This window comes from Mirounga angustirostris, unplaced genomic scaffold (genome assembly GCF_029215605.1).
Source record: "Mirounga angustirostris isolate CCGP_5_RB_7025 unplaced genomic scaffold, mMirAng1.0.hap1 SCAF_15, whole genome shotgun sequence".
Lineage (NCBI taxonomy): Eukaryota > Metazoa > Chordata > Mammalia > Carnivora > Phocidae > Mirounga > Mirounga angustirostris.
Genome location: NW_026991723.1, coordinates 6,271,557 through 6,297,568, shown reverse-complemented (window position 1 = coordinate 6,297,568; position 26,012 = coordinate 6,271,557). Strand labels below are relative to the sequence as shown.

General features: G+C 40.4%; 1 protein-coding gene across 2 annotated transcripts; it reads right to left on the bottom strand.

The window, feature by feature from the left end:
* Positions 1 to 186: 186 nt before the first annotated feature.
* On the bottom strand, positions 187 to 14,593 carry INSL6 (insulin like 6). Of its 2 annotated transcripts, none has more exons than XM_045881928.2 (2): positions 14,311 to 14,593; positions 187 to 588 (listed from the first exon to the last, which is right to left on the bottom strand). In XM_045881928.2, exons 1-2 carry the CDS (start codon positions 14,591 to 14,593, stop codon positions 230 to 232), a joined length of 642 nt encoding a protein of 213 aa, XP_045737884.1. In that variant the 3' UTR covers positions 187 to 229. The 2 variants fall into 2 exon arrangements, 1 of the variants encoding a protein (XP_045737884.1); XR_008506662.1 differs by lacking the exon at positions 187 to 588 and adding an exon at positions 4,136 to 4,176 and having other exon boundaries at positions 14,311 to 14,370.
* Between the last annotated feature and the right edge of the window lie 11,419 nt (positions 14,594 to 26,012).

Here is a 26,012-nt window from a genome sequence, read left to right as displayed (position 1 = left end):
AATAAAATTAAAAAAAAAAGATTTAAAAAAATAAAAAATAAAAATATAGGAAAAATTGGGGTTACCAAAGAAAATACTAAGACTCCTATTACTATCATAAGGTATTGCTAAATACCTGCAAATGCTTTTAGATGGTGTTCACAGCAAAGAACCCACAAGGACAATTACCAAAAATAAAGTAAAATAAATACATTAAGCTTTTATTAAGTTAGTATAATTCCTATGATGGTTAGTATATCTCAGTCACAAATGATGGTACTTGTTTATGTAAGTTTTTGTATTCAATATATGGAAAACATGCAATACTGAGTTCTTCTATTGTACATCCTTTAAGACAACACTTTTCTGAGTATCCTCTGCGTTTTCTTTGGGGATGATTCCCCCAAAACACATTGCTTAAGGTTTTAATTTTGTTTGTATTTTTCTTCTGAAATTCTGAAATTTCATGAATATACTGATTGTTATCTTGTGATGAGGGAAATTCTCTTGTCTTGTTAGGTGGCAAGCTGGGCCTTGTATATCTATACTCAGGCAGTGACGACATCTTCAAACTGTTTATCGCTTCTTCCTCAGAGGCAGAAGTAGAGACTGTTGAGAAACAAGAAAAAAATCCTACTTTATTAAAATCTTCCTTTAGATGAAAATTTAATCATAATACTAGAATACTAAATTCCACTAATTATTTTTTTAAGATTTATTTATTTATTTATTTATTTATTTATTTATTTATTTATTTATTTATTTGAGACAGTGAGCACACCAGCTTGGGGAGGGGCAGAAGGAGAGGGAGAGAATCTCAAGCAGACTCTGTGCTGAGCACGGAGCCTGATGCAGGGCTTGATCTCACAAGTTGGAAGCTCAACCGACTGAGCGACCCAGGGGCCTCTAAAGTCTGCTAATTATTAAAAAACAAGTAATCACATTTTAAATAATAAAATGGGTTTCAAAAGCAATATATATATTTTAACTAAAATAGTTGTAAGTAGTGTTTTCCTATAAAGAAGCTTAGAAATCTTTGCACATTTTTTATGCAAAGACATTTTTTATTGAGATATCATTCACATGTCATAAAATTCAGTATTTTAAAGCGTACAATTCAGTGTTTTTTAGTATATTCACAAGGTTATGCAACCATCACCACTATCTAATTCCAGAATATTTGTATCACCCCCAAGAGAAGCCCCATACCCATGAACAGTCATTCCTGTTTCCCTCTTCTTCCAGCCCTGGGCAACCACTGATCTACTTTTCATTTCTAAGGATTTGCCTATTTTGAAAATGAAGTCATACCACACACATGTGGCCATTTAGGTCTGATTTCTTTCACTTATCCATGTTGTAGCATGTATCAGCATTTTATTTCTTTTATGACTGAATAGTTTTCCATTGTATGGATAGATCACATTTTGTTGATCCATTTATCAGTTGATGGACATTTGGGTTGTTTCCACCTTTTGGCTATTATGAATAGTGCTGCTGTGAATATTCACATACAAGTTTTTGTGTGAACATATGTCTGTAATTTTCTTGGGTATATATCTAGTAGTAGAACTGCTGGATCTTAAGGTAAATTTGTTTAACTTTCTGAGAAACCACCAAGCTCTTCCACAGTGACTACATCATTTTACAGTCCCGCCACTGATATATTAGGATTTGAGGTGCTCCACACCCTCATCAACACTTGCGTTTTCCATTTTTGATTATGGCCATCCCAGTGGATGGGAGGCGATATCCCACTGTGGTTTTGATTTGCATTTACCTACTGACAAATGATGTTGAGCATCTTTTCGTGAGCTTATTGTATATCCTCTTTGTAGAAATGTCTATTCAAATCCTTTGCCCATCTTTTACTTGGGTCACAGTAGTCCCCTCTTATCTGCAGTTTCTCTTTTCCTGGTCTCAGTTACCTGCAGTCAACTCTGGTCTGGAAGCAGATGATCCCCCTTCTGACAGAGCATCAAAAGATCAGTAGTAGCCTAATGCTATGTCACAATGCCTGTTATTAACCTCACTTCATCTCAGCACACAGGCATTTTATTATTTCACATCGCCACAAGAAGGGTGAGGACATATAACATATTTTGAGAGACAGGGACCACATTCACATAACTTTTATTACAGTATATTGTTATAATTGTTATATTTTATTATTATTGTTAATATCTTACTGTGCCTTATTTATAAATTAAACTTTATTGTAGGTATGCATGTGTAGGAAAAAACAGTTTATGTAAGGTTTGGTACTACCCCTGGTTTCAGGTATCCACTGGGGGTCTTGGAGTATATCCCCTGTAGATAAGGGGGGACTACTGTATTCGTCTTTTTATGGACTTTTTTTTTTTAAAGATTTATTTATTTGAGAGCACGAGAATGAGAGAGAGTACATGAGAGGGGGGAGGGTCAGAGGGAGAAGCAGGCTCCTCGCTGAGCAGGGAGCCCGATGCGGGACTTGATCCCGGGACTCCAGGTTCATGACCTGAGCCGAAGGCAGTTGCTTAACCAACTGAGCCACCCAGGCGCCCCCTTTTTGTGGACTTTTTATAACCATTTTGTTCATCGTTGAAATATGAACAGATGAAGAAGTGATACGCTCAGTGAACTGACTGCTATTATACTGCTCTTAACTCATTCAGTATTACTGGAAAGAAGTTAAATTCAGAAGGTAATTACTTGGAGGCTTTTTGGATTTCCATCATTGCCCTTGCCTATCTACTGTCCCTTCCAGAAGAATACATTTGCCTATAAGCCCTGCTGTAGAGCCAGCCCTTAGACAGCCCTGCTCTGAACCACAGGACTCCACCCTACAGCCACAGTTGAACACTGTACGTGACCTCAAAGAAATCAGTCTACCATGGTGGCGAGCAATCCATGCCATGTGAAAACATGAGTTGGCCCAATCAATGTCCTCTCTCTGAAGTTAAAACTAACAAGTAGTGAGAAATAAAACTGAAAGGGTACTATGAAGCTTGTCATGACAAGCTAAAGTCATAAAGAAACATAAATACTGAAGGAGAAAAGATTCAGAGAGAGAGAAAAAAAGAGAGAAGGTGGTTTTTAAAGCTGATGTGATTCCTCAGGCTTTCCAGAGACTTTCCAAGTCCTTTCCTAGGTCTTGTTTCTTTCTTTCTTTCTTTTTTTTTAAAGATTTTATTTATTTGACAGAGAGAGACATAGCGAGAGAGGGAACACAAGCAGGGGGAGTGCGAGAGGGAGAAGCAGGCTTCCCTGCCAAGCAGGGAGCCTGATGCGGGGCTCTATTCCAGGATCCTGAGCCAAAGGCAGACGCTTAACGCTTAACGACTGAGCCACCCAGGCGCCACCTAGATCTTGTTTCTAAAATAACTATCTCCCCCACCATTTTTTCTCAAAGTTATTTAGGTGAATTCCTGTACCTTGTAGTTAGAGTCCTTTTAGAACACTATTTACTAACTTTGTATTTAAAATGCTTAAGCTGAATTGTGGAACATTAAAACTTTAGGATAGACATTAAAGATATTGAATACTAAGTCATCTAAGACAGATAAATATGTGATGAATTAAGGTGTGTCATAATTAACAGAGTACCCTGAGGGAAAAAGGAAATTAGGTTGTCCAGGCAAATTGAAGAAAGAGCTTCCTGTTGGGATGTGCCATGTTCTGTGACTCAAAGGGTAAAAAAAGACAATAAGAAGGAAACTTTTTCATGAATGAAGGCAGCTAAAGACTAGTTAATGAAACTGTATGTCGGGGCGCCCAGGTGGCTCAGTCGTTAAGCATCTGCCTTCAGCTCGGGTCATGGTCCCAGGGTCCTGGGATCAAGCCCGAATCGGGCTCCCTGCTCGGCGGGAAGTCTACTTCTCCCTCTCCCTCTCCCACTCCCCTTGCTTGTGTTCCCTCTCTCGCTATGTCTCTCTCTGTCAAATAAATAAAATCTTAAAAAAAAAAAAAAGAAACTGTATGTCAAATTGGGGAGGTAATTTAAAGAGAAACAAGCTCTACTCACCAGAAAACAGGAAAGGTTAAACATGACTATTCAGGGCGCCTGGGTGGTTCAGATGGTTAAGCGTCTGCCTTCGGCTCAGGTCATGATCCCAGCGTCCTGGGATCGAGTCCCGCATCGGGCTCCCTGCTCCTTGGGAGCCTGCTTCTCCCTCTGCCTCTGCCTCTCTCTGTCTCTCATGAATAAATAAATAAAATCTTAAAAAAAAAAAAAAATGACTATTCAGATCTATGAATTTGAAAAAGAACAACAGAGAGGACCCAAATTAGTAAGAAGGGAAGAAATCAGTGAAATACAGAACCAAAACACTACAAATGTTCAGAAACCCAAAACGTGGTTCTTTAAAAGGATTAATAAAATAGATACAACCCTAGCCAGACTAATCAAGAAAGAAGAGATAAAAATGAATGACAAAAAAAGAACAGATATAACTGAGTATTTAAAATAGATGAATATTATGAGTGTTACATATTTAAAAATCAAAATGAAATGGATGAATCCTTAGAAAAATACAAGATGACTTAATTGACAGAAAATTTAAAAAGACAGACATAGATGATTTTATATGTAGGTTCCATCTGCTTTTCAAGAACAGTAAGTTCTAATCATATACAAGTTGTTCCAGGAAAAGAGGAAAAGAGCAAAAGCTGCTCAGCATATTTTATGAACCTAGTATATTTTTTATTCCAAAACTAGATAAGAACAATGTGATTTAAAAAAAAAAAAACATGTGAGCCCATTTACTTATAAATGTTTATTTGGAAGTCCTAATAGTTAACTGAATCTACAAACATATTTTACAAATATATTGAAGTGTTTATTCCAAAAATGCAAAGATAGGCCAAGATCCCCAAATCTATCAGTGCAATTTGCCACATGACTAGATTCCCATATTCACTCTCAATTGGGTTTGCTTTCTACTTTGTAAGAAAATGAAAGCAATCATAAGAGAACTTGCATTTGGTCCCTTCACCATTTTTTTAACTCATCTTTTAACATCTGTACCCATACATTCTGCCTTCCTATTTACATAGGGGAACTTCCACTCTAAAGACAGTTCCTCCATTTAGAGACCAGATCTCATCTCCTCTTGCCTAACTCCAGGGTATCACTCCAGCAATTCCTCTATACCCTTCATCATCAACTCTTCGCTCCTAAAAGCAAAAAAAAAAAAATTTCTCCCACTTAAAAAAAGCCAAAACCACTTCTCTTGGCCCTGCTTACCTTGCCAGTTATCGTTTTCTCCCTTCTGTAGCAAAACTCCTTGATAGTTTTCCATTACTGATTAATTCTTCTCTCATTCTGCCTTAAACCCTTTCTAATCAGGCCTTTGTTCCATCATTGCACCAAAACTTCTCTTTTCAAGGTCATGAATGATCTCTATATTACTAAATTCAACAACCAGTTCTCATCTCATCTGACTCATCAAAAACATTCCTTCTTGATACACTTTATTAACTTCGTTTCCAGGAGGCCACATTCTTCCCACCTGACTATTTGCTCCTTTTCTATCTCCTTTTTGCAAATACTTCCTCCAGCTGTTTGATGTTGATGTCTCCCAGGGCTCAGTCCTTGGTGCTCTTCTCTGTGTACCTTCTCTTGGTGGCCTCATCCAGTCTTATGGCTCCGAGAATCATCTATACACCCACGACTCCTAAATTCCTATCTTCAAGTGAGATTATTTCCATAACCCAGATTCATATATCCTACTTCCTACTCATCATCTCCACTTCAATGTCTCAAACTCAACATGTTCAAAACTCCACCTGAACTTGTCAAAGTCCACATGCCCCACACTGAACTGCCAATATTGTCTTCAGACCTCTTCCACCTGAGGCCTTTCCTACCTCATTTGATAGAAACCTATCTTTCCAGATGTTTGAAGCAAAAACTTTGGGATCACATTTAAAAAAAAATATTGGCATCATTTTTGAGTTCTCTTTTTTCTCATATTTCACATAAAATCTGCCCAAATATATCTGGAATAAAACAATTTCCACTACCTCCACTGCTCCCACCTCATCCAGCTGCTATCACTTCTACTACCACACCCCTAGAGAAAGCCTCTGCTTCTGCTCTTGCCTCCCCACAGCCTGTCCTCAATGTGGTAGCCAGAGTGATCCCTTTAAAATGTCAATTAATGTCACTCCCCTGCCTTCACTCAGAGTAAAGCCAAAATCCTTACAGTGGTCTAAACAACTTCACTAGGCCGGCCTGTTACCTCTCTCTCTGCTCCAGCCACACTAGCCTCCTTGCTGTTCCCTGTGTAAACAGGGCAGAAGTGTATTTGCTCTGCTCATTCCTTTGCCTAAACACTCTTTCCCCAGATATCTGCTTGGCTGATTCCTTCATCTCCTCCATTCTCAAACCTCATCTTTTCAATGAGGCCTACCTTAACTACACTATTTAATCCTATACCCCATCCTCCAGCCCCCCCATAACTCTTGATCTCCCTTACCATGTTTCACTCTTTATTTTTCTATAACCCTTATTACCTTCAAATATTTATTTATTATGTTCATTTCCTATGCAAACTCCACGAGGCCAGACATCTTTGTCTGCTTTGTTCACTGATAAATCCCAAGGGTTTACAGCAGTGCCTGGCACTTAGCAGGTACCCAATAAGTATCTGGTGAATTAATAAAAGAGAAATATATTATTATGCAAAAGAATTCCCTCCAAAAGTCCTTAATAAAGTTCAGCCCTACTTATAATGATTAAAAAAATATCAAGCTCCCTTATCTTGGTGGAGATTATATAGCAAAAACTTACAAATATTATACCTAATGGAGATATTTAAATGCTTTCCCCTTTAAAATTGGGAACATGACAAGATATCCCACTATCACTACTACTTACCAGCACTAGAGGACCTGGCCAATGCTAGAAGAAGAAAGAAGAAAGAAGAAAGAAAGAGGAGGAGCAGGAGACGACGACGACTGGTGTAAGGTTTAGAAAGGAAGTGACAAAGCTATCATTTGCAAAGGATAGAAAAATCTGTAGAAACAAACTATTAAACTATTAAGATCATTTGGCATAATTACTGGATAAAGATCAACCTGTAAAAATCAATTGCATTTCTCTAAACAAAGTCACTAACAAAAAAATAATTAGCAAGTATTTACAATAGCAACAAAAACGAAGTCTTTTTTAAAAGATTTTATTGGGCGCCTGGGTGGCTCAGTTGGTTGAGCGACTGCCTTTGGCTCAGGTCATGATCCTGGAGTCCCGGGATCGAGTCCCGCATCGGGCTCCCTGCTCTCCAGGGAGTCTGCTCCTCCCTCTGACCCTCCCCCCTCTCATGTGCTCTTTCTCTCTCAAATAAATAAATAAAAAAAAATCTTTAAAAGATTTTATTTATTTATTTGTAAGAGAGAAAGAGAGTGAGTGAGCACAAGCAGGGAGAATGGCAGGCAGAGGGAGAAACAGGTTCCCTGCTGAGCAGGGAGCCGGATGCGGGACTCGATCCCAGGACCCTGAGACCATCACCCAAGCTGAAGGTAGATGATCAACCGACTGAGCCACCCAGGCATCCCAACAAAAGCAAAGTATTAAGTATTAACTTACCCAACAATACAGAATGTCTCCACTGAGAAAACTTTAAAATTCAAATAATAGAATATGAAAATATTCCATGCTTTTAGTTGTGATTACTTTATATTAAAAAAATATAAATCCTCTTCAGATTAATCTATATAATGCATCTCAATTGAGTGCATGGACCTCAATTAAAATTCTAGATGATTTTTACTTTTTTCATTATGCTGTGCTCACCACAAGTATAGCTATCATATGTCACCGTATGATGCTATTACATTACCATTGACTCTATTCCCTATGCTCTACTTTTTATTCCCATGACTTAGTCATTACATAACTGGAAGCCTGTATCTCCTACTCCCCTTCACCGATTTTGTCATCCACTCCACCTCCCTTTCCTCTTGCAACCATCAGGGTTCTCTGCATTTGTAGGTCTGATTCTTTTTGTTTGTTTTTTCATTTGTTTTGTTTTTTAGATTCTACATACAAGTGGAATAATTTGGTATTTTTCTTTCTCAGTATGACTTATCTCACTTAACATAATACTCTCCAGGTCTATCCATGTTGTCACAAATGGCAAGATGTCATCCTTTTTTATGGTTGCATAATATCCCTGTGTGTGTGTGTGTGTGGTGTGTGTGGTGTGTGTGTTTGTGTGTGTGTGTACCACCTCTTCTTCATCTATCAATGGACACAAGTTGCTTCCATTTCTTGGCTATTGTAAATAATGCTGCAATAAACACAGGAGTGCATATATCTTTTTGAATTAGTGTTTTTGTTTTCTTTGGGTAAATACCCAGAAGGGGAATTACTGGATCATATGGTAATTCTATTTTTAATTTTTTTAGGAACCTCCATACAGTTTTCCACAGTGGCTGCAATAATTTACATTCCCACCAACAGTGCATAAGAGTTCCTTTTTCTCCACATCCTCGCCAATACTTCTTATTTCTTGTATTTTTCATTTTAGCTATTCTGATAGGTGTGAGGTGATATCCTATTGTGGTTTTGATTTGCATTTCCCTGATGATTAGTGATGTTGAGCATCTTCTAATGTGTCTGTTTGCCATCTGTATGTCTTCCTTGGGAAAATATCTATTCAGTCTTCTGGCCATTTTCAAATTGGATTTTGTTTTTTGGTGTTGAGGTATGTTAAGTTCTTTATATATTTTGAATATTAACCCCTTATTAGATATATTATTTGCAAACATCTTCTCCCATTCAGTAGGTTGCCTTTTTGCTTTATTGATGGTTTCCTTTGTTGTGCAAAAGCCTTTTATTTTAGTGACGTCCCAATAGTTCATTTTTGCTTTTGTTTCTCTGCCTTAGGAGACATCTAGAAAAATGTTGCTATGGCTGATGTGAAGGAAATTACTGCCCATGCTCTGTTCTAGGAGTTTTAAGGTTTCAGGTCTCACATTTAGGTCTTTAATCCATTTTGAATTTATTTTTGTGTATGGAGTAAGAAAGTGGTCCAGTTTCATTCTTTTGCATGTGGCTGTTCAGTTTTCTCAGCACAATTTTTGAGACTTAAGAGACTATCTTCTACCCATAGCATATTCTTGCCTCCTTTGTCATAGATTAACCATGTAAGTGTGGGTTTACTTCTGGGTTTTCTAGCCTGTTCTATTGATCTATGTGTCTATTTTTGTGCCAGTATCAGACTGTTTTGATTACTATAGTTTTGTAGTATATCTTGAAATCTGGAATTGTAATACCTCCACTTTATTCTTCTTTATCAAGTTTGCTTTGGCTATTCGTTTTTTGTTTTGTTTTGTTTTTGGGGTTTTGTGTGTGTGTGTGTGTGGGGGGTTCCACACAGATTTTAGTATTATTTGTTCTAGTTCTGTGAAAAATGTTGTTGATATTTTGATAGGAATTGCATTGAATCTGTAGGTTGCTTTGGGTAGCATGGACATTTTAATGATATTAATTCTAATCCATGAGCATATCTTTCCATTTGTGTCATCATCGTTTTTTTGTTTTTTGTTTTTTTTTAAGATTTTATTTATTTATTTGACAGAGAGCGAGAGAGCACAACCAGGGGGAGTGGCAGAGGGAGAGGGAGAAGAAGGCTCCCTGCTGAGCTGGGAGCCCGACATGGGGCTCGATCCCAGGACCCTGAGATCATGACCCGAGCTGAAGACAGATGCTTAACCCACAAACAATAAAAAATATGGATGGGCCGCCCGGGTGGCTCAGTCGTTAAGCGTCTGCCTTCGGCTCAGGTCATGATCCCAGGGTCCTGGGATCGAGCCCCGCATCAGGCTCCCTGCTCCGCGGGAAGCCTGCTTCTCCCTCTCCCACTCCCCCTGCTTGTGTTCCCTCTCTCACTGTCTTTCTCTCTGTCAAATAAATAAAACCTTAAAAAAAATGGAAAAAAATTATTGTTTAGTAGATGGTGTTTAGAAAACTAGCTCCTTTTGTAGAGAAAAGTAAGACTTATTGAAAAAACTAAGATAGTAATCCTAGCCAGAACAGACCAAAGTGGTCTCCAGAAGAATTAAGAACCTAATGTGAAAAGTAAATCTATAAAGTTAACAGAGGGAAGAAAAGGACCTCTAAAATAAAATTTCAAAAGTATGAACAATAAGGCAAAACACTTACATAAGCCTAGTTATGTAAAAATTAAGGTTTTCTGTCAAACACCAATAGATGACCGAATGGGAGAATATACTTGCAGTATCTAAAGCCAGCAACTATTGTATATGGTACAATAACTCTTACAAATCAACTGAAAAATGACAATTCCAATTAAAAAATTATAAACAGAAAACTTTCAGAAAAAAAACCTGCAAAAGGTTTTAACTTGCTCACATCCAGAGCAAGTTAAAACAAAAATAAGATGCCATTTCATTCTATCACACTGAAAAAAGTTAAAAACTGTGTAATGCTAATTGTTGGCAAGGATATGAGGACACAGGAATCTGCGTGTGCTGGCGGCGCATGATAAACGGGTGTAGCCGTTCCGCAGGGCAACCTGACACACCCCAAGCAAAGCATACATATGTTTCATTACATAACGATTTTACCCCAGGTACAGACCCCTGAGAAACGTCCACACGGGTCCTTACTGGAGCACATACAATGATTTCCACTGTGGCGTTAGTGGCCGGGAGCTGGAAGCTATGCAAGTTAGGTGTTCATTGCTGAGAGGATAAGTAAAATGTGGGGGAATGTATATGCATATTATGGAGCAGTCTGAAGCAATGTTCACAAAGCAACAATAAAAGATAGATCTTAAATACCATTTACATGTATTTTAGGGACGCCTTGGTGGCTCAGTTGGTTGGGCGTCCAACTCTTGATTTCCGCTCAGGTCATGACCTCAGCGTCGTCAGATTAAGTGGTTCATAGCCTCCACACTCAGTGGGGAGTCTGCTCCAGATTCTCTCTCTCCCTTTTCCTCTCCCTCTGCCCCGCCCCCCACTCATGTGTGCTCTCTCGCTCTTTCTCTCTAAAAAAATGAATAAATAAATCTTTTAAAATACCATTTATGTATATTTTTTAAATACTTGCACAGGAAACAATGCACAATTTGCAAAAAACATATACAAATATAAATATAATAAACACTTTGGAATGGTTGTCTATGGGAGGAGAACAGGAGTGCAGAAAGGAGATGTGAAGACTAATCATCTTTTTTTTTTAAGTTTTGTTTATTTGAGAGAGAGAGAGTGAGAAGAGAGCACAAGCGGGAGGAGGGGTAGAAGGAGAGAGGGAAAAGCAGACTCCCCACTGAGCAGGGAGCCCGACGCACGGGGCTCGATCCCAGGACCCCGAGATCATGACCTGAGCAGAAGGCAGATGCTTAACTAACTGAGCCACCCAGGTGTCCCAAGGCTAATCATCTTCTAACACACTGTGTAATGTACTTATGATTACTGTCTAGCTTCACTATTCTGTAAGCTTCACGAGGGCAGGAGTCTTCACTGATACCTGAGTAAAATTCTTCACTCTTATATCCCAAGCACCAAGAAAAATACCCAGCACATGCTAGGCATTCAAATTTTGCTGAATTAATATATAAAGAAAGAGATCCTGTACAGCCCATTTGTGAAAATGCTATTCAAAAAACAAGAGTAGATGTATAGGGAAATATGACCCATCCAACTGCAATAGGGGATATGGATTATGAAAAGCTGGTGATGAAGCGTTAATGATTTCGCCTGGCACTAAGACCTAGGCAGCACCATATCAGCCAGAAATTAGAAATATGATGGGGTAGGTCTTGGAGACATGGCCCATACCCTCAAGGATCCACTATCAAGAAGCATACAATTTCAGATTCCAGTTATATATGAGTAGTTCTGAAAAAAATCATTTTTAAATATCAGTGCACTAAATTATCTTTTCCTATGTCAGACTCAAATAGATCATAAGATTAAAATTGTTGATAACTGACTTGATCTAACATAGAAATGTATTCTGCTAGTACAATCTAATAAAAGTTAACTTTTCAGCAACATTCAAATGAAAAAGAAATGGCATAATTACATATTCTATATTGAGAACACATACCTCTTCTCTACAACTTCTAATTATTCATTGAAAATTAACAGGATATATTGAATGTCATCTTTCCTTACAGGTCTATAATTTTTTTACGAATTTAATTTTTTTAAAGCTTTTATTTATTGGAGAGAGAGAGAGAGGAGAGAGCACAAGTAGGGGGAGGGGCAGGCAGAGGGAGAAGCAGACTCCCCACTGAGCAGGGAGCCGTGGACGCGGGGCTCGATCCCAGGACCCCGAGATCATGACCTGAGCCAAAGGCAGATGCTTAACCGACTGAGCCACCCAGGCACCTCTAGGTCAATAATTTTTAAAAATTTACCACAAATACATATTGATAACTTAAATCCATTTTTCATTCTTCCACACATTGTAAAACAACTATGGCTTTATGGTCACATGACATTTCCACCTTAGAAAACAGTATTTATATAGTTGCCACAGTAACATGCTTCATTGGTATGACAATTCTAAGATGCTGTAAGATACATTTTTATTTCCTACAAATCTTGTTTCACTGCAGCTCCCACCTCATTGAACTAATGACACTTATTTCTCCAGGGAAGTGTGAATAACACCTAAAACAAAAGGGTCATTGCTCCGCTCTAGTGTATGTACTACTGAAGCAAGCATAGCTCTGAGTTTTAAAGTTGGCTCTTAAAAAAATTAATAGTCTCCAGAGCAGTCTTTGTTGAGAAAAGGGTTTCCAAGCTCTTTTTAAATAACAAACTCAAGTTTGGATGTCTGAATGTAAAATTTTGACTGCGGTATAGGTAGCGAGAGCAGCATCAGGTATCTCTGGGGGCTTGCAAAAATGTAGATGCTCAGGGCCCCACCCACTGAACCAGAACCTGCCCATTAACGGTATTCCCTAGGTGAATCACATGCACATTAAAGTGTGAGAATCACTGAATTAAAGTACAAGTGGAAGACTGGGGAGAGACACCTCTTCCATTATATGAGCAAAATAAAGTGAGTTTATATGTAGGGCGAAAATGATCAAGAATCAGTCTGAAGGTTTCTGTTGTCTTTCAAAGTTTTCATCCCCTTAGCAGCAAGAGGAAGAATGGAATAAGTTCCATTAATTCATTGATTCATTCATTCATTCAATAAGTTAATGAGTGCCTATAATATGGGAGGCAGTTTTGGTTTGTTTCAGTCATCTACATCAGGATGGTTTTTGGGGATGACTGGCCACTCCTTTCCTTCATTTCAGAAATCTTGCCTTTTGCAAAACTTGTCCAAATCAAATTGAATTAATTGAATGACTTTAAAATGCAATAATTTCAATGATACTATGCTATGGACAGCCTATAGATAAAGTGCATTTTCTTTTAAAATGACAAACCATGTTGGTACTAAAATGTAAATATATAGTGAGAAGACAGCAATGAATCTGAAACAGGAATATTCTTCCTAAAGACTGCTTAAAAGCATTAAGTATACATTCAATATACATTAAGCACCTACTGTGTCCTAGGCCCTCTGCGAGGCATTTCAGATAAAAACATGCATGAAACAATCCCTGTAACATGGTCTGGTATACAGGACTGACCTTAAGGGAGAGACCTGGGCACAGTCACCCAGACCCAGTGCTGAGGAGGACCTTGCATGCTCTACTGTCACAGTCCTGAAATGCTCAAAAATTTTATCTTGCAAGTGGAATGTTAAGTACATGAACTTTTAAGTGAAATCTGATGGGAGAATGGACCATGTGTATGAGCAGAGGAGAAACACACCAAAAAGGGGGGAAAGAAAAGCTATGTATTTGAGTACCTTTATTGGCCCTTTCCTGATTTTGAACAAGGAGCCCTGCATTTTTATTCTGCACTCGGCTGGCCCAATTATGTGGCTGGTCCTGATGATGGTCAAAGAGATCTCTGTGTCAGATACTGTGGTAGATGGAGAATGGAGTGAGTAGCTATGGAAGGGTCAGTGATGACTTAACAGGGAAAATGAAACCTCAGAAGCTCTGAAGGACGAAGTGGGGTGACACCTTGCCAGGTGACAAGTGTACTCCAGAAAGGGAAAGCTAAGGAAGAGGCAGCAGCATTCTTACACAAATGTATAGATTTATAGGTGTACACTTATTTCCTCTAGTCTAAAAAAAAAAGCTTCATTGAGGTTTTGCATATCCGCCATATACTGGGTTATAAAAATTTTTCTTTATCTATGTACTAGGCACAAATTCCATCTCCTGGGGAAGCTCAGCACCTGGCCGTGCGGATGAGCAGAAGAGTTCAAGGATGAGCAAACGTGCCTTCCGTTTATATTGGTACCTGGGTTCATTTGGCCTCTCGCCCAAGCCGGGAAGGTGGTTTGGGAGCTTTCCGACCGGTCGGGGATGAAGGTTTCAATCTCCTTGTCCTGGGGAAACAGCGGTGGCTTGGGGGTTTCCTCCTCGAAGTAGCTCCAGTTGACATTGCCACAGAGTTTTATTATTTCCTTCAGGAGGTGCGTGCCGCACAGCCTCCTAGCTCTGCTGATTTCGCTGAGCTCACGGGAGAACCGAACTAACAGGAGCCCCAGACACAGCAGACACACACAGAGGAGCCGCGGCATCCCTGGGCCCCCGCCGCCAGGACCGCCGCGCGGTCTAACTGCCGCGGGTCCCGCTCCTCCAGGCACCTGCGCTCGCGCCCGCGCCCGCCCGGTCCGAGCCGCGCACGCGCCCGCGCCCGCCCGGTCCGAGCCGCGCACGCGCCCGCGCCCGCCCGGTCCGAGCCGCGCACGCGCCTGGCGGTCCTGCCGGCGCGTGCGGACCTCGCGAGAACGCCGAGGCGCGAGGCGCGGGGCGCGAGGCGCGGGGCGGGAGGCGGAAGGCGCGAGGGGCGAGACGGCCGCGAGCTGGCTTCTTTCGCTCCCCCGGGTCCTCGGAGCCTGGTAGGTAGCGGGCTCTAGTTCTTAAAATCCTTGATTCGTTTTCTTTGCCCTCCCCTCTAAAGAGGAGCATCCGTTGACACGTGGGGCCCCCGCTAACCGGTAAAATCAGAAAAGGGGTTGCGCCTCCCAGCGGGGTGCATTTCCCGCCCGTTTGCCGGCTGGTGACGGGGCGTCGCTTCCTCGGACACCCCTCCTCTCGTTTCCCTCCAGGTGCATGTACACCGCGGGAGGTGTGTTCACGTTTACTCGTGCGCTTGTTCGATTACCTCGTCCCTCAAGTCCCCGCGCGCCCTGCAGGCACGGCCGGGCCCGTGTTTGCTTCCCAGGGAAGCTCGGGGCCCGCGCGCCGCCGGCATCGGACGTGCTGGAGCCTGGACGCGCTGGAAGGCGCTGAAACGTGCGCTTCTCCGTCGGAGCCCGAGCGCGCTGGAGCTCCCCGCCCGCTGCTCGGGGAGAAACGGCCCTGAGCCTCGACCTCGAGGCCGGGGGCAGCAGCTGGGATGCTGACCTGCTACCGTCGGCGATGGAGCAGACAGGACCGTCTGTAACTAGCTTGTGACAGGGACCCCGCGGGGTTTGCCTCTAAGGATCCCAGTATTTTGCTAAACCAGGAGGGAAGGGACAGCGCCGTGGGGACGGGTGGCTTGACCGATGGGGAGGAGATCTGCTTGGCGCGTTGGCTCGGGAGGACGCACTGGCGGCCACCAGGGGGCAGTCGGGGGCCGCTGGGGGGGAGGCGTGATCGCCGCGGGGGCGGTCCGGGTGGGGTCCGGGTGGGCGCCGGGCGGCCTCCTGCTCCTCTCTGCCCTGCGCTTCCGGGTCTTCGCCTCCGCGGTCGGTTTCCCCAGCGTTGCCCTGCTGCGCGGTGGCACCCCGGAGCGCCGTTCAGTGAGCTGGGCTCGGAGTTTTTCAGAGGTCAGCGTGATTTGATTAGCACAATGTCATCCCCTTCCTTAAAACACAGCTACTGTCCAAACTGTGGTGCGCCGCGAGTTCTAGCCAGAGCTCCATCAGGGGAGCCCCGTGAGAACGGGCGACATTCCTTATGCGGAGAGGAAGACTGGAAACAAAGTTCGGAGGGAGGCAAGCACCTGAATTGAGGGGCCATTCAGGCTGGGGTGGTACGTGTCATGGTGGGGAGCCTTTGAAAACTATGGGGACGGGATGGTTTGGTGCTAAGACCCTGGATTTCAAACACAGCATAATGGGGGAGCTCCGTTAGAACAGTGTCTGATGCTAGATTCCCAACCCAGTGACAGAACTGGATTCATATCGATTTGTTAAAAATAAAGAAGAGGGGCTCCCGGCTGGGTGACTCGTGAACTCAGGGTCGTGAGTTCAAGCCCCATGTTGGGTGTGGAGCGTACTTCAAAACAAATCAAAGCAAAAACTAAAGAAGCTGCGTATGTCTTGCACAGCAAAAACTGCTTGTTTGCAAATTCATACCTGTTACACATAGACACACATTCTTTTAGGAGTAAGGAAGGTATGGTTTATATCTCACACAAGCAAGTAGAGGGGTTATGTTTGGGGGGCACTTTTCCATCTATAATGGAGGAAAATGCAGGCTAGGAGAAGTGGTGTGTGTGGAAGATGAGAGTAACTGAGTCATTGGATGGTGGTGAAAGACCTCAGGGTCATCAGTTCAGTGTGACATGAGAACTAGTGGGTGGGGGGAGGCGACCTTGAAGCAAATGGAGTTCTGGAACCGACAATGAGCAGTGTGCTGGGGTACAAATAAGATGAATGGAAGTGGTAAAATCGGGAAGAACGGTTCCATGATGAAAGTGAAAAATGTTGACTTTCTCCCTGAAGAGTTACGATCTATCGGTCTCTGCTTCCTCAATGAGAAAAAGCTCTTTAAGGTGGCCTTGGGAGGACATGATGACCCTCAGAGGCTTGGTTGTGATTAGCCATGCCTCGGGATTTGGGATATAGGGATTGGTGTCTTCATCTCGTGTAATTCTGACTAAATACTAAGATGATACCATGCTGGTTTATCATTTTGACAAATGTTCATATCATTTCACAGGTTATTTTGTGTACATAAATGTTCTGTAAATTCTAAAATGGTGAGCCTAAATGTGTTCCTTTACCAATCTAGCTCTTTTCTAAGATAAAACATTTTCTTCTTCAGTTATCTACATGACTATACATTTATGTCACTTAAAAATACTTACTTGAATCTCTTAGAAGCATGGAAGTACTCTAACTTGAAAAATAATTGACTTTATTTGAGCCCCCAAATCCAAATGTATTTGGTAGTGAACCTGACTCTTTTCAAACATGATTTCAACAAGACAAAAAAGCCACTTGGGCTCAAGTAGAAAACTGCAAGGTTTGTGGTTTAATGTTAACATGGTCTACATTGGCAAGATCAATTAAAACTTTTTATTCCTTTGTATGTACCTGGTGTTAGGTGTGTATAAAATGAGTTATGTTGTTAAATAATTAAGCTTTTTATAATCACTATGAAGTTAATAAGGTTAAAATGCAATTGGTGCAATGATAGCATTAATTTAAAAAAAGAGATTCTTTAACATTTTAAAAGGGTTGATTTTTGAGAGAAAGCATATTGTAGGGAGACTATGTACTGTTACAGAACAAACGAAGAATGTAAACACTAATAATGATTTCTCACGTTCTAGTAACCAGTCATGGTTGATTTGGACATTGATAAATGCATCATGGAGAATATACATGAAAATAGGTGAAAAAATTAATAATTACTCTATAGTGTGCCTATTTTCAGAAAAATTATTTTGTTACAACCCCCCTTTTTTTTAAACAACATAATTATATTGATAACTTCCTTTTCCTTTTGTTGGGAAAGTAGTACCTCCCTCAAAGATGACTGCTTGTCAGTGTTGTCTTCAGCTCTGATGGCAAATGAGGAATGTTTTGTGACATCATTTTTAAGGTTCCTGCATGTTGGCTGATGGAAGGTGACAAGATTTTCTGTTACGTTTAAAAAGACAGGTGGGAGGTATGAAAAAACATTCATGTCAAGGTGAATCAGGAAAATTATAAAATTTTGTATAGGCCAAAAGTTAACTGTTGCCTCAAGATAATTAAACTTGCAACAGAATCAACTAGTGTCCTAATATCTAAACAGCTTACTTATAGTTGGGCAGTGTGACTTAGTACAGTATTATCAAGGTTCTGTTGCCTCTGACTAATTCTAGGACTGTGCTAAAGCTTGCACGGTGATACTGTAGACTCCCCTGACACTGTTTTGGTAGAGGGCTCCTTCCATCTGCATGTGCAGGGTGGGGCTGAGCGCCGGCAGCCAGTGAGGTCTTGAGCCAGGCCCTGCAGGCTGCTGTTAACACTGGTGGGCAGCAACCAGCAGGAGGTGCAGACCAGCAGCCCAGGCGCTCTCATTCACAGCAGCTCTTCCTGGATGTTGGAGAACCTCTTACGGTGTTTCTCACACATAATGATCATGGTATCTAGGAATTCGATGGCAAATAACTTCACCTTTTCATTGCTTACCCATTAGGCTGTGCTTTCTCCAAAGAGTTGGCTCAGCAGCAGCCAGACTCCGAGCAGGTGAGATCAAAACAGGCCCAGCATCCTGGACTTGGTTTCTCCAGCCTTTCTCTAGGGACTGCAGCTGCTGTCGCCTACTGCCTTCCTCTGTGTCCCTATCCTGGGTTTCAGAATACTCTCCCTTCCTGGCTCCAGGGAGCTTTTATAGCACTTGGCTTAACACTCAGGTCTTGAGTCAAAGGTCCCCTCCACCCCTTTCCCCAACAGCTTGCAAAAAATTTGCTTTCTCAACACTTTCACCCTCTGCACCCCCCTCACCACATCCCCTTTCTCTTTGTGCTCTCAGTATTCTACTCTTGCTTGTTTTAAAATTTGAATTTACCTCTTCTTCTTCCCTCCTCTACAACTATTTTTATGCTTACTTAAATATTTGTAGTTTTTAATGTCATTTTCATATCTAAATTATGTTATGGTTATTATTGAAAATATAGTTAAATAAAATTGGGGGCACCTGGGTGTCTCAGTTAAGCGTCTCCCTTTGCCTTAGGTCATGATCTCAAGGTCCTGGGAGCAAGCCCTGCATTGGGCTCTCTGCTCAGCGAGGAGCCTGCTTCTCCTTCTCCCTCTGCCCCTCCCCCTGCTTGTGTGTGCTCTCTCTCTTTCGGTCAAAGAAATAAAATCTTAAAAAAAAAATAAAAAAATAAAATTGACCTGTAAACTCATTAGCTAGCGATAGTCTTGGTTTAACACTTACTGTATAACCTATTATTTTTCCAAATTACCCCATTTATTTCTGTTTCATGTTCAAGCAGTAAAAGCACAACAATTAGATTGATTTCTGTAGTACCTTGTACATCCATCTATGTATTGTGATGGAAGCACAGAAAATTGTTTACAAAAGAAAGAAAACTGATGATGTTTAAACTAAGTTCTATGAAAAGTATTAAAATTCCCAAAGTATCACTTTAGATTTGTAAAATAATGTATGAAGTTTACATGGACTTTTCCATTCCTTATTGCAGAGGACTGGAATTCTAAGCTTAGTATGAACTTCTACTCTCTTGAGATCCTGGTAAGGATTAGGAAAACACATGGACCTCTGGTGTTGTCTCTTAAGTCTTAGCATTGGATCGAAGATCTTATATTGGTAGGTAATCAGACTGTATCACTTTCTACCAATTTCTTGTTTTCTTTTGACTTCCCTGGGTGATTGGTGAGTTGTTACCAGCTATCTGAATATTTTTTTATTTGAAATTGTAATTATAATCTCTAGATACTGGAGAACACACACACACACACACACACACACGACAAAGAAAAATTGATAGGATTTCACAGTCCCAGGAAGAATATGCTGGTAACACATATTCACGTAAAAACCTTATATCTTTATGATGGATTTGTGGTATTCTATGTTTGTTGCATTTTGTGATCAGGTTTTTAATTGCTTTAAAAAAACTTCTAGATTTAAATTCAATTTAATTAACGTATACTGTATTATTAATTTCAGGGGTAGAATTTAGTGATTCATCAGTTGCATACAACACCCAGTGCTCATTACTTCAAGTGCCCTCCTTAATGCCCATCACCCAGTTACCCCTTCCCCCCACTCACCTCCCCTCCAGCAACCCTGTTTGTTTCCTATAGTTAAGAGTCTATTATGTTTTTTTCCCCTCTCTGTTTTTCTCTTATTTTATTTTTCCTTCCCTTACCCTAGGTTCATCTGTTTTATTTCTTAAATTCCACATATGAATGAAATAATATGGTAATTGTTTTTCTCTAATTGACTTATTTAATTTAGCATAATACCATCTAGTTCTATCCACGTGGTTGCAAATGGCAAGATTTCATTCTTTTTTTTCCGTGTGTGTGTTTTTTTTAATTTATCTTTTTTTAATTATTATGTGATGTTAATCACCATACATCACATTAGTTTTGATGTAGTGTTCCATGATTCATTGTTTGCGTATAACACCCAGTGCTCCATGCAGAACGTGCCCTCTTTAATACCCATCACCGGGCTAGCCCATCCCCCCACCCCCTCCCCTCTAGAACCCGCAGTTTGTTTTTCAGAGTCCGTCGTCTCTCATGGTTCGTCTCCCCCTCTGATTTCCACCCCTGCATTCTTCCCCTTCTGCTACCTTCTTCTTCTTTTTTTTTTTTTTAACATATAATGTATTATTTGTTTCAGAGGTACAGATGTGTGATTCAACAGTCTTGCACAATTCACAGCACTCACCATAACACATACCCTCCCCAATGTCTATCACCCAGCCACCCCAACCTTCCCACCACCCACCACTCCAGCAACCCTCAGTTTGTTTCCTGAGATTAAGAATTCCTCATATCAGTGAGGTCATATGATACATGTCTTTCTCTGATTGACTTATTTCACTCAGCATAACACCCTCCAGTTCCATCCATGTTGCAAATGGCAAGATCTCATTCCTTTTGATGGCTGCATAATATTCCATTGTATATATATACCACATCTTCTTTATCCATTCATCTGTCGATGGACATCTCGGCTCTTTCCACAGTTTGGCTATTGTGGACATTGCTGCTATAAATATCGGGGTGCATGTACCCTTTCGGATCCCCTCTTCTGTATCTTTGGGGTAAATACCCAGTAGTGCAATTGCTGGATCATATGGTAGCTCTATTTTCAACTTTTTGAGGAACCTCCATACTGTTTTCCAGAGTGGCTACACCAGCTTGCCTTCCCACCAACAGTGTAGGAGGGTTCCCCTTTCTCCGCATCCCCGCCAACATCTGTCCTTTCCTGACTTGTTAATTTTAGCCATTCTGACTGGTGTGAGGTGGTATCTCATTGAGGTTTTGATTTGGATTTCCCTGATGCTGAGTGATTTTGAGCACTTTTTCATGTGTCTGTTGGCCATTTGGATGTCTTCTTTGGAAAAATGTCTGTTCATGTCTTCTGCCCATTTCTTGATTGGATCATTTGTTCTTTGGGTGTTGAGTTTAAGAAGTTCTTTATAGATTTTGGATACTAGTCCTTTATCTTATATGTCATTTGCAAATATCTTCTCCCATTCTGTTGCTTGTCTTTTGGTTTTGTTGACTGTTTCTTTTGCTGTGCAAAAGCTTTTTATCTTGATGAGGTCCCAATAGTTCATTTTTGCCCTTGCTTCCCTTGCCTTTGGTGATGTTTCTAGGAAGAAGTTGCTGCGGCTGAGGTCGAAGAGGTTGCTGCCTGTGTTCTCCTTTAGGATTTTGATGGACTCCTGTCTCACATGAGGTCTTTCAACCATTTTGAGTCTATTTATGTGTGTGGTGTAAGGAAATGGTCCAGTTTCATTCTTCTGCATGTGGCTGTCCAATTTTCCCAACACCATTTGTTGAAGAGACTGTCTTTTTTCCACTGGACATTCTTTCCTGCTTTGTCAAAGATGAGTTGGCATAGAGTTGAGGGTCCATTTCTGGGCTCTCAATTCTGTTCCATTGATCTGTGTGTCTGTTTTTGTGCCAGTACCATGCTGTCTTGATGATGACAGCTTTGTAATAGAGCTTGAAGTCTGGAACTGTGATGCTGCCAGCTTTGCTTTTCTTTTTCAACATTCCTCTAGCTATTCGGGGTCTTTTCTGGTTCCATACAAATTTTAGGATTATTTGTTCCATGTCTTTGAAAAAAGTGGATGGTATTTTGATGGGGATTGCATTGAATGTGTACATTGCTCTAGGTAGCATTGACATCTTCACAATATTTGTTCTTCCAAACCATGAACATGGAACATTTTTCCATTTCTTTGTGTCTTCCTCAATTTCTTTCATGAGTATTTTATAGTTTTCTGAGTACAGATTTTTTGCCTCTTTGATTAGATTTATTCCTAGGTATCTTATGCTTTGGGGGCAATTATAAATGGGATCGACTCCTTAATTTCTCTTTCTTCTGTCTTGTTGTTGGTGTATAGGAATGCCACTGATTTCTGTGCACTGATTTTATATCCTGCCACTTTACTGAATTCCTGTATGAGTTCTAGCAGTTTTGGGGTGGAGTCTTTGGGGTTTTCCACATAAAGTAGCATATCATCTGCAAAGAGTGAGAGTTGGACTTCTTTCTTGCCAATTTGGATGCCTTTTTTTTCTTTTTGTTGTCTGATTGCTGTGGCTAGGACTTCTAATACTATGTTGAATAGCAGTGGTGTGAGTGGACATCCCTGCTGCGTTCCTGACCTTAGGGGGAAAGCTCTCAGTTTTTCCCCATTGAGAATGATATTCGCTGTGGGTTTTTCATAGATGGCTTTTATGATAGTGAGGTATGTACCCTCTATCCCTATACTCTGAAGAGTTTTGATCAAGAAAGGATGCTGTACTTTGTCAGACGCTTTTTCTGCATCTATTGAGAGGATCATATGGTTCTTGTTCTTCTTTTCTCAATGTATTATATCACATTGATTGATTTGTGGATGTTGAACCAACCTTGCAGCCCAGGGATAAATCCCACTTGGTCGTGGTGAATAATTCTTTTAATGTACTGTTGGATCCTATTGGCTAGTATTTTGGTGAGAATTTTTGCATCCATGTTCATCAAGGATGTTGGTCTGTAATTCTCCTTTTTGATGGGGTCTTTGTCTGGTTTGGGGATCAAGGTAATGGTGGCCTCATAAAATGAGTTTGGAAGTTTTCCTTCCATTTCTATTTTTTGGAACAGTTTCAGAAGAATAGGTATTAATTCTTCTTAAAATGTTTGGTAGAATTCCCCTGGAAAAGCCATCTGGCTCTGGGCTTCTGTTTGTTGGGAGATTTTTGATGACTGCTTCAATTTCCTTAGTGGTTATAGGTCTGTTCAAGTTTTCTATTTCATCCTGGTTCAGTTTTGGTAGTTGATACATCTCTAGAAATGCCTCCATTTCTTCCAGGTTATCTAATTTGCTGGCATAGAGTTGCTCATAATATGTTCTTATAATTGTATTTCTTTGGTGTTGGTTGTGATCTCTCCTCTTTCATTCATGATTTTGTTGATTTGGGTCATTTCTCTTCTCTTTTTGATAAGTCTGGCCAGGGGTTTATCAATCTTGTTAATTCTTTCAAAGAACCAGCTCCTAGTTTCGTTGATCTGTTCTACTGTTCTTTTAGTTTCTATGTCATTGATTTCTGCTCTGATCTTTATGATTTCTCTTCTCCTGCTGGGTTTAGGCTTTATTTGCTGTTCTTTCTCCAGCTCCTTTAGGTGTAGGGTTAGGTTGTGTACTTGAGACCTTTCTTGTTTCTTGAGAAAGGCTTGTATTGCTATATACTTTCCTCTTAGGACTGCCTTTGCTGCATCCCAAAGATTTTGAATAGTTGTGTTTTCATTTTCATTGGTTTCCATGTATTTTTTTAATTCTTCTTTAATTTCCTGGTTGACCCATTCATTCTTCGGTAGGATGCTCTTTAGCCTCCATGTATTTGAGTTCTTTCCAACTTTCCTGTTGTGATTGAGTTCTAGTTTCAAAGCATTGTGGTCTGAAAATAGGCAGGGAATGATCCCAATCTTTTGGTACTGGTTGAGAACTGATTTATGACCTAGGATGTGATCTGCTCTGGAGAATGTTCCATGGGCACTAGAGAAGAATGTGTATTCCGTTGCTTTGGGGTGGAATGTTCTGAATATGTCTGTGAAGTCCATTTGGTCCAGTGTGTCATTTAAAGTCTTTATTTCCTTGTTGATCTTTTGCTAAGACGATCTGTCCATTTGAGTGAGGCGGGTGTTAAAGTCCCCACTATTATTGTATTGTTGTTGATGTGTTTCTTTGCTTTTGTTATTAATTGGCTTATATAATTGGCTGCTCCCATGTTAGGGGCATAGATATTTACAATTGTTAGATCTTCTTGTTGGATAGATCCTTTAAGTAGAATATAATGTCCTTCCTCATCTCTTATTACAGTCTTTGATTTAAAATCTAATTTGTCTGATATAAGGATTGCCACCCCAGCTTTCTTTTGGTGTCCATTAGCATGCTAAATGGTTTTCCACCCCCTCAGTTTCAATCTGGGGGTGTCTTTGGGTCTAAAATGAGTCTCTTGCAGACAGCATATCGATGGGTCTTGTTTTTTAATCCAATCTGATAGCCTGTGTCTTTTTTGGGGGGCATTTAGCCCATTTACATTCAGGGTAACTATTGAAAGATAGGAATTTAGTGCCACTGTATTGCCTGTAAGGTGACTGTTACCGTATATTGTCTGTGTTCCTTTCTGGTCTATGTTGCTTTTAGGCTCTCTCTTTGCTTAGAGGACCCCTTTCAAGATTTCCTGTAGGGCTGGTTTTGTGTTTGCAAATTCCTTCAGTTTTTGTTTGTCCTGGAAGCTTTTTATCTCTCCTTCAATTTTCAATGACAGCCTAGCTGGATAGAGTATTCTTGGCTGCATATTTTTCTCATTTAGTGCTCTGAATAGATCCTGCCAGTCCTTTCTGGCCTGCCAGGTCTCTGTGGATAGGTCTGTTGCCAATCTAATGTTTCTACCATTGTAGGTTACATGTCTCTTCTCCCGAGCTGCTTTCAGGATTTTCTCTTTGTCTATGAGACTCGTAGGTTTTACTATTAGATGTTGGGGTGTTGACCTATTTTTATTGATTTTGAGAGGGGTTTCTCTGTGCTTCCTGGATTTTGATGCCTGTTTCCTTCCCCAAATTAGGGAAGTTCTCTGCTATAATTTGCTCCATTATACTTTCTGCCCCTGTCTCTCTTCTTCTTTTGGGATCCCAATTATTCTAATGTTGTTTCGTCTTATGGTATCACTTATCTCTTGAATTCTGCCCTCGTGATCCAGTAGTTGTTTATCTCTCTTTTTCTCAGCTTCTTTATTTTCCATCATTACATCTTCTATATTACTGATTCTCTCTTCTGCCTCATTTATTCTAGCAGTTAGCGCCCCCATTTTTGATTGCATCTCATTAATAGCCTTTTTGATTTCTACTTGGTTGGATTTTAGTTCTTTTACTTCTCCAGAAAGGGTTTCTCTAATAACTTCCATATTTTTTTCAAGCTCAGCTAGTATCTTTAAAGTGATGATTCTGAACTCTAGATCTGACATCGTACTAATGTCCGTATTGAGTAGGTCCCCGGTAGTCGGTACTACCTCTTGTTCTTTTTGTTGAGGTGATTTTTTCCGTCTTGTCATTTTGTGCAGAGGAGAATAGATTAATGAGAGAACAAAATGCTATCAGAGTAACAATGTCCCCAGAAAATATACTCTAAACAAATCAGAAAAGACCTGAAGCAGTGGGAAAAGAAAGGGAAAGAGAGAAAAAAAAGAAAGAAAAAAAAGAAAAAGAAAAAGATAAAGATAAAAACAAAAACAAACAAAACAACACAACAACAACAACAAAACAGAATGTGATCAAATATGATCAGGCTGGTATATAGATCAGTGCCACACACTAGATTTGGGGTGTATTTTGGTCTTTTAGAAGAAAGTGCCTCCCAAAATTTTAAAGAAAGAAAAACTTATATATGTACAAAAATAAGGGTTGATATGATGAAGGGATGGAATATGACTGTAAAGAGGGAAATTATAAAAAATTTCATAAAAGGAATTGAGAAGAAGTTGTTTGAAAAAAGAAAGAAGAGGATTTAAAAAAAGAAAAAAAAAAAAAGGGAGAGGA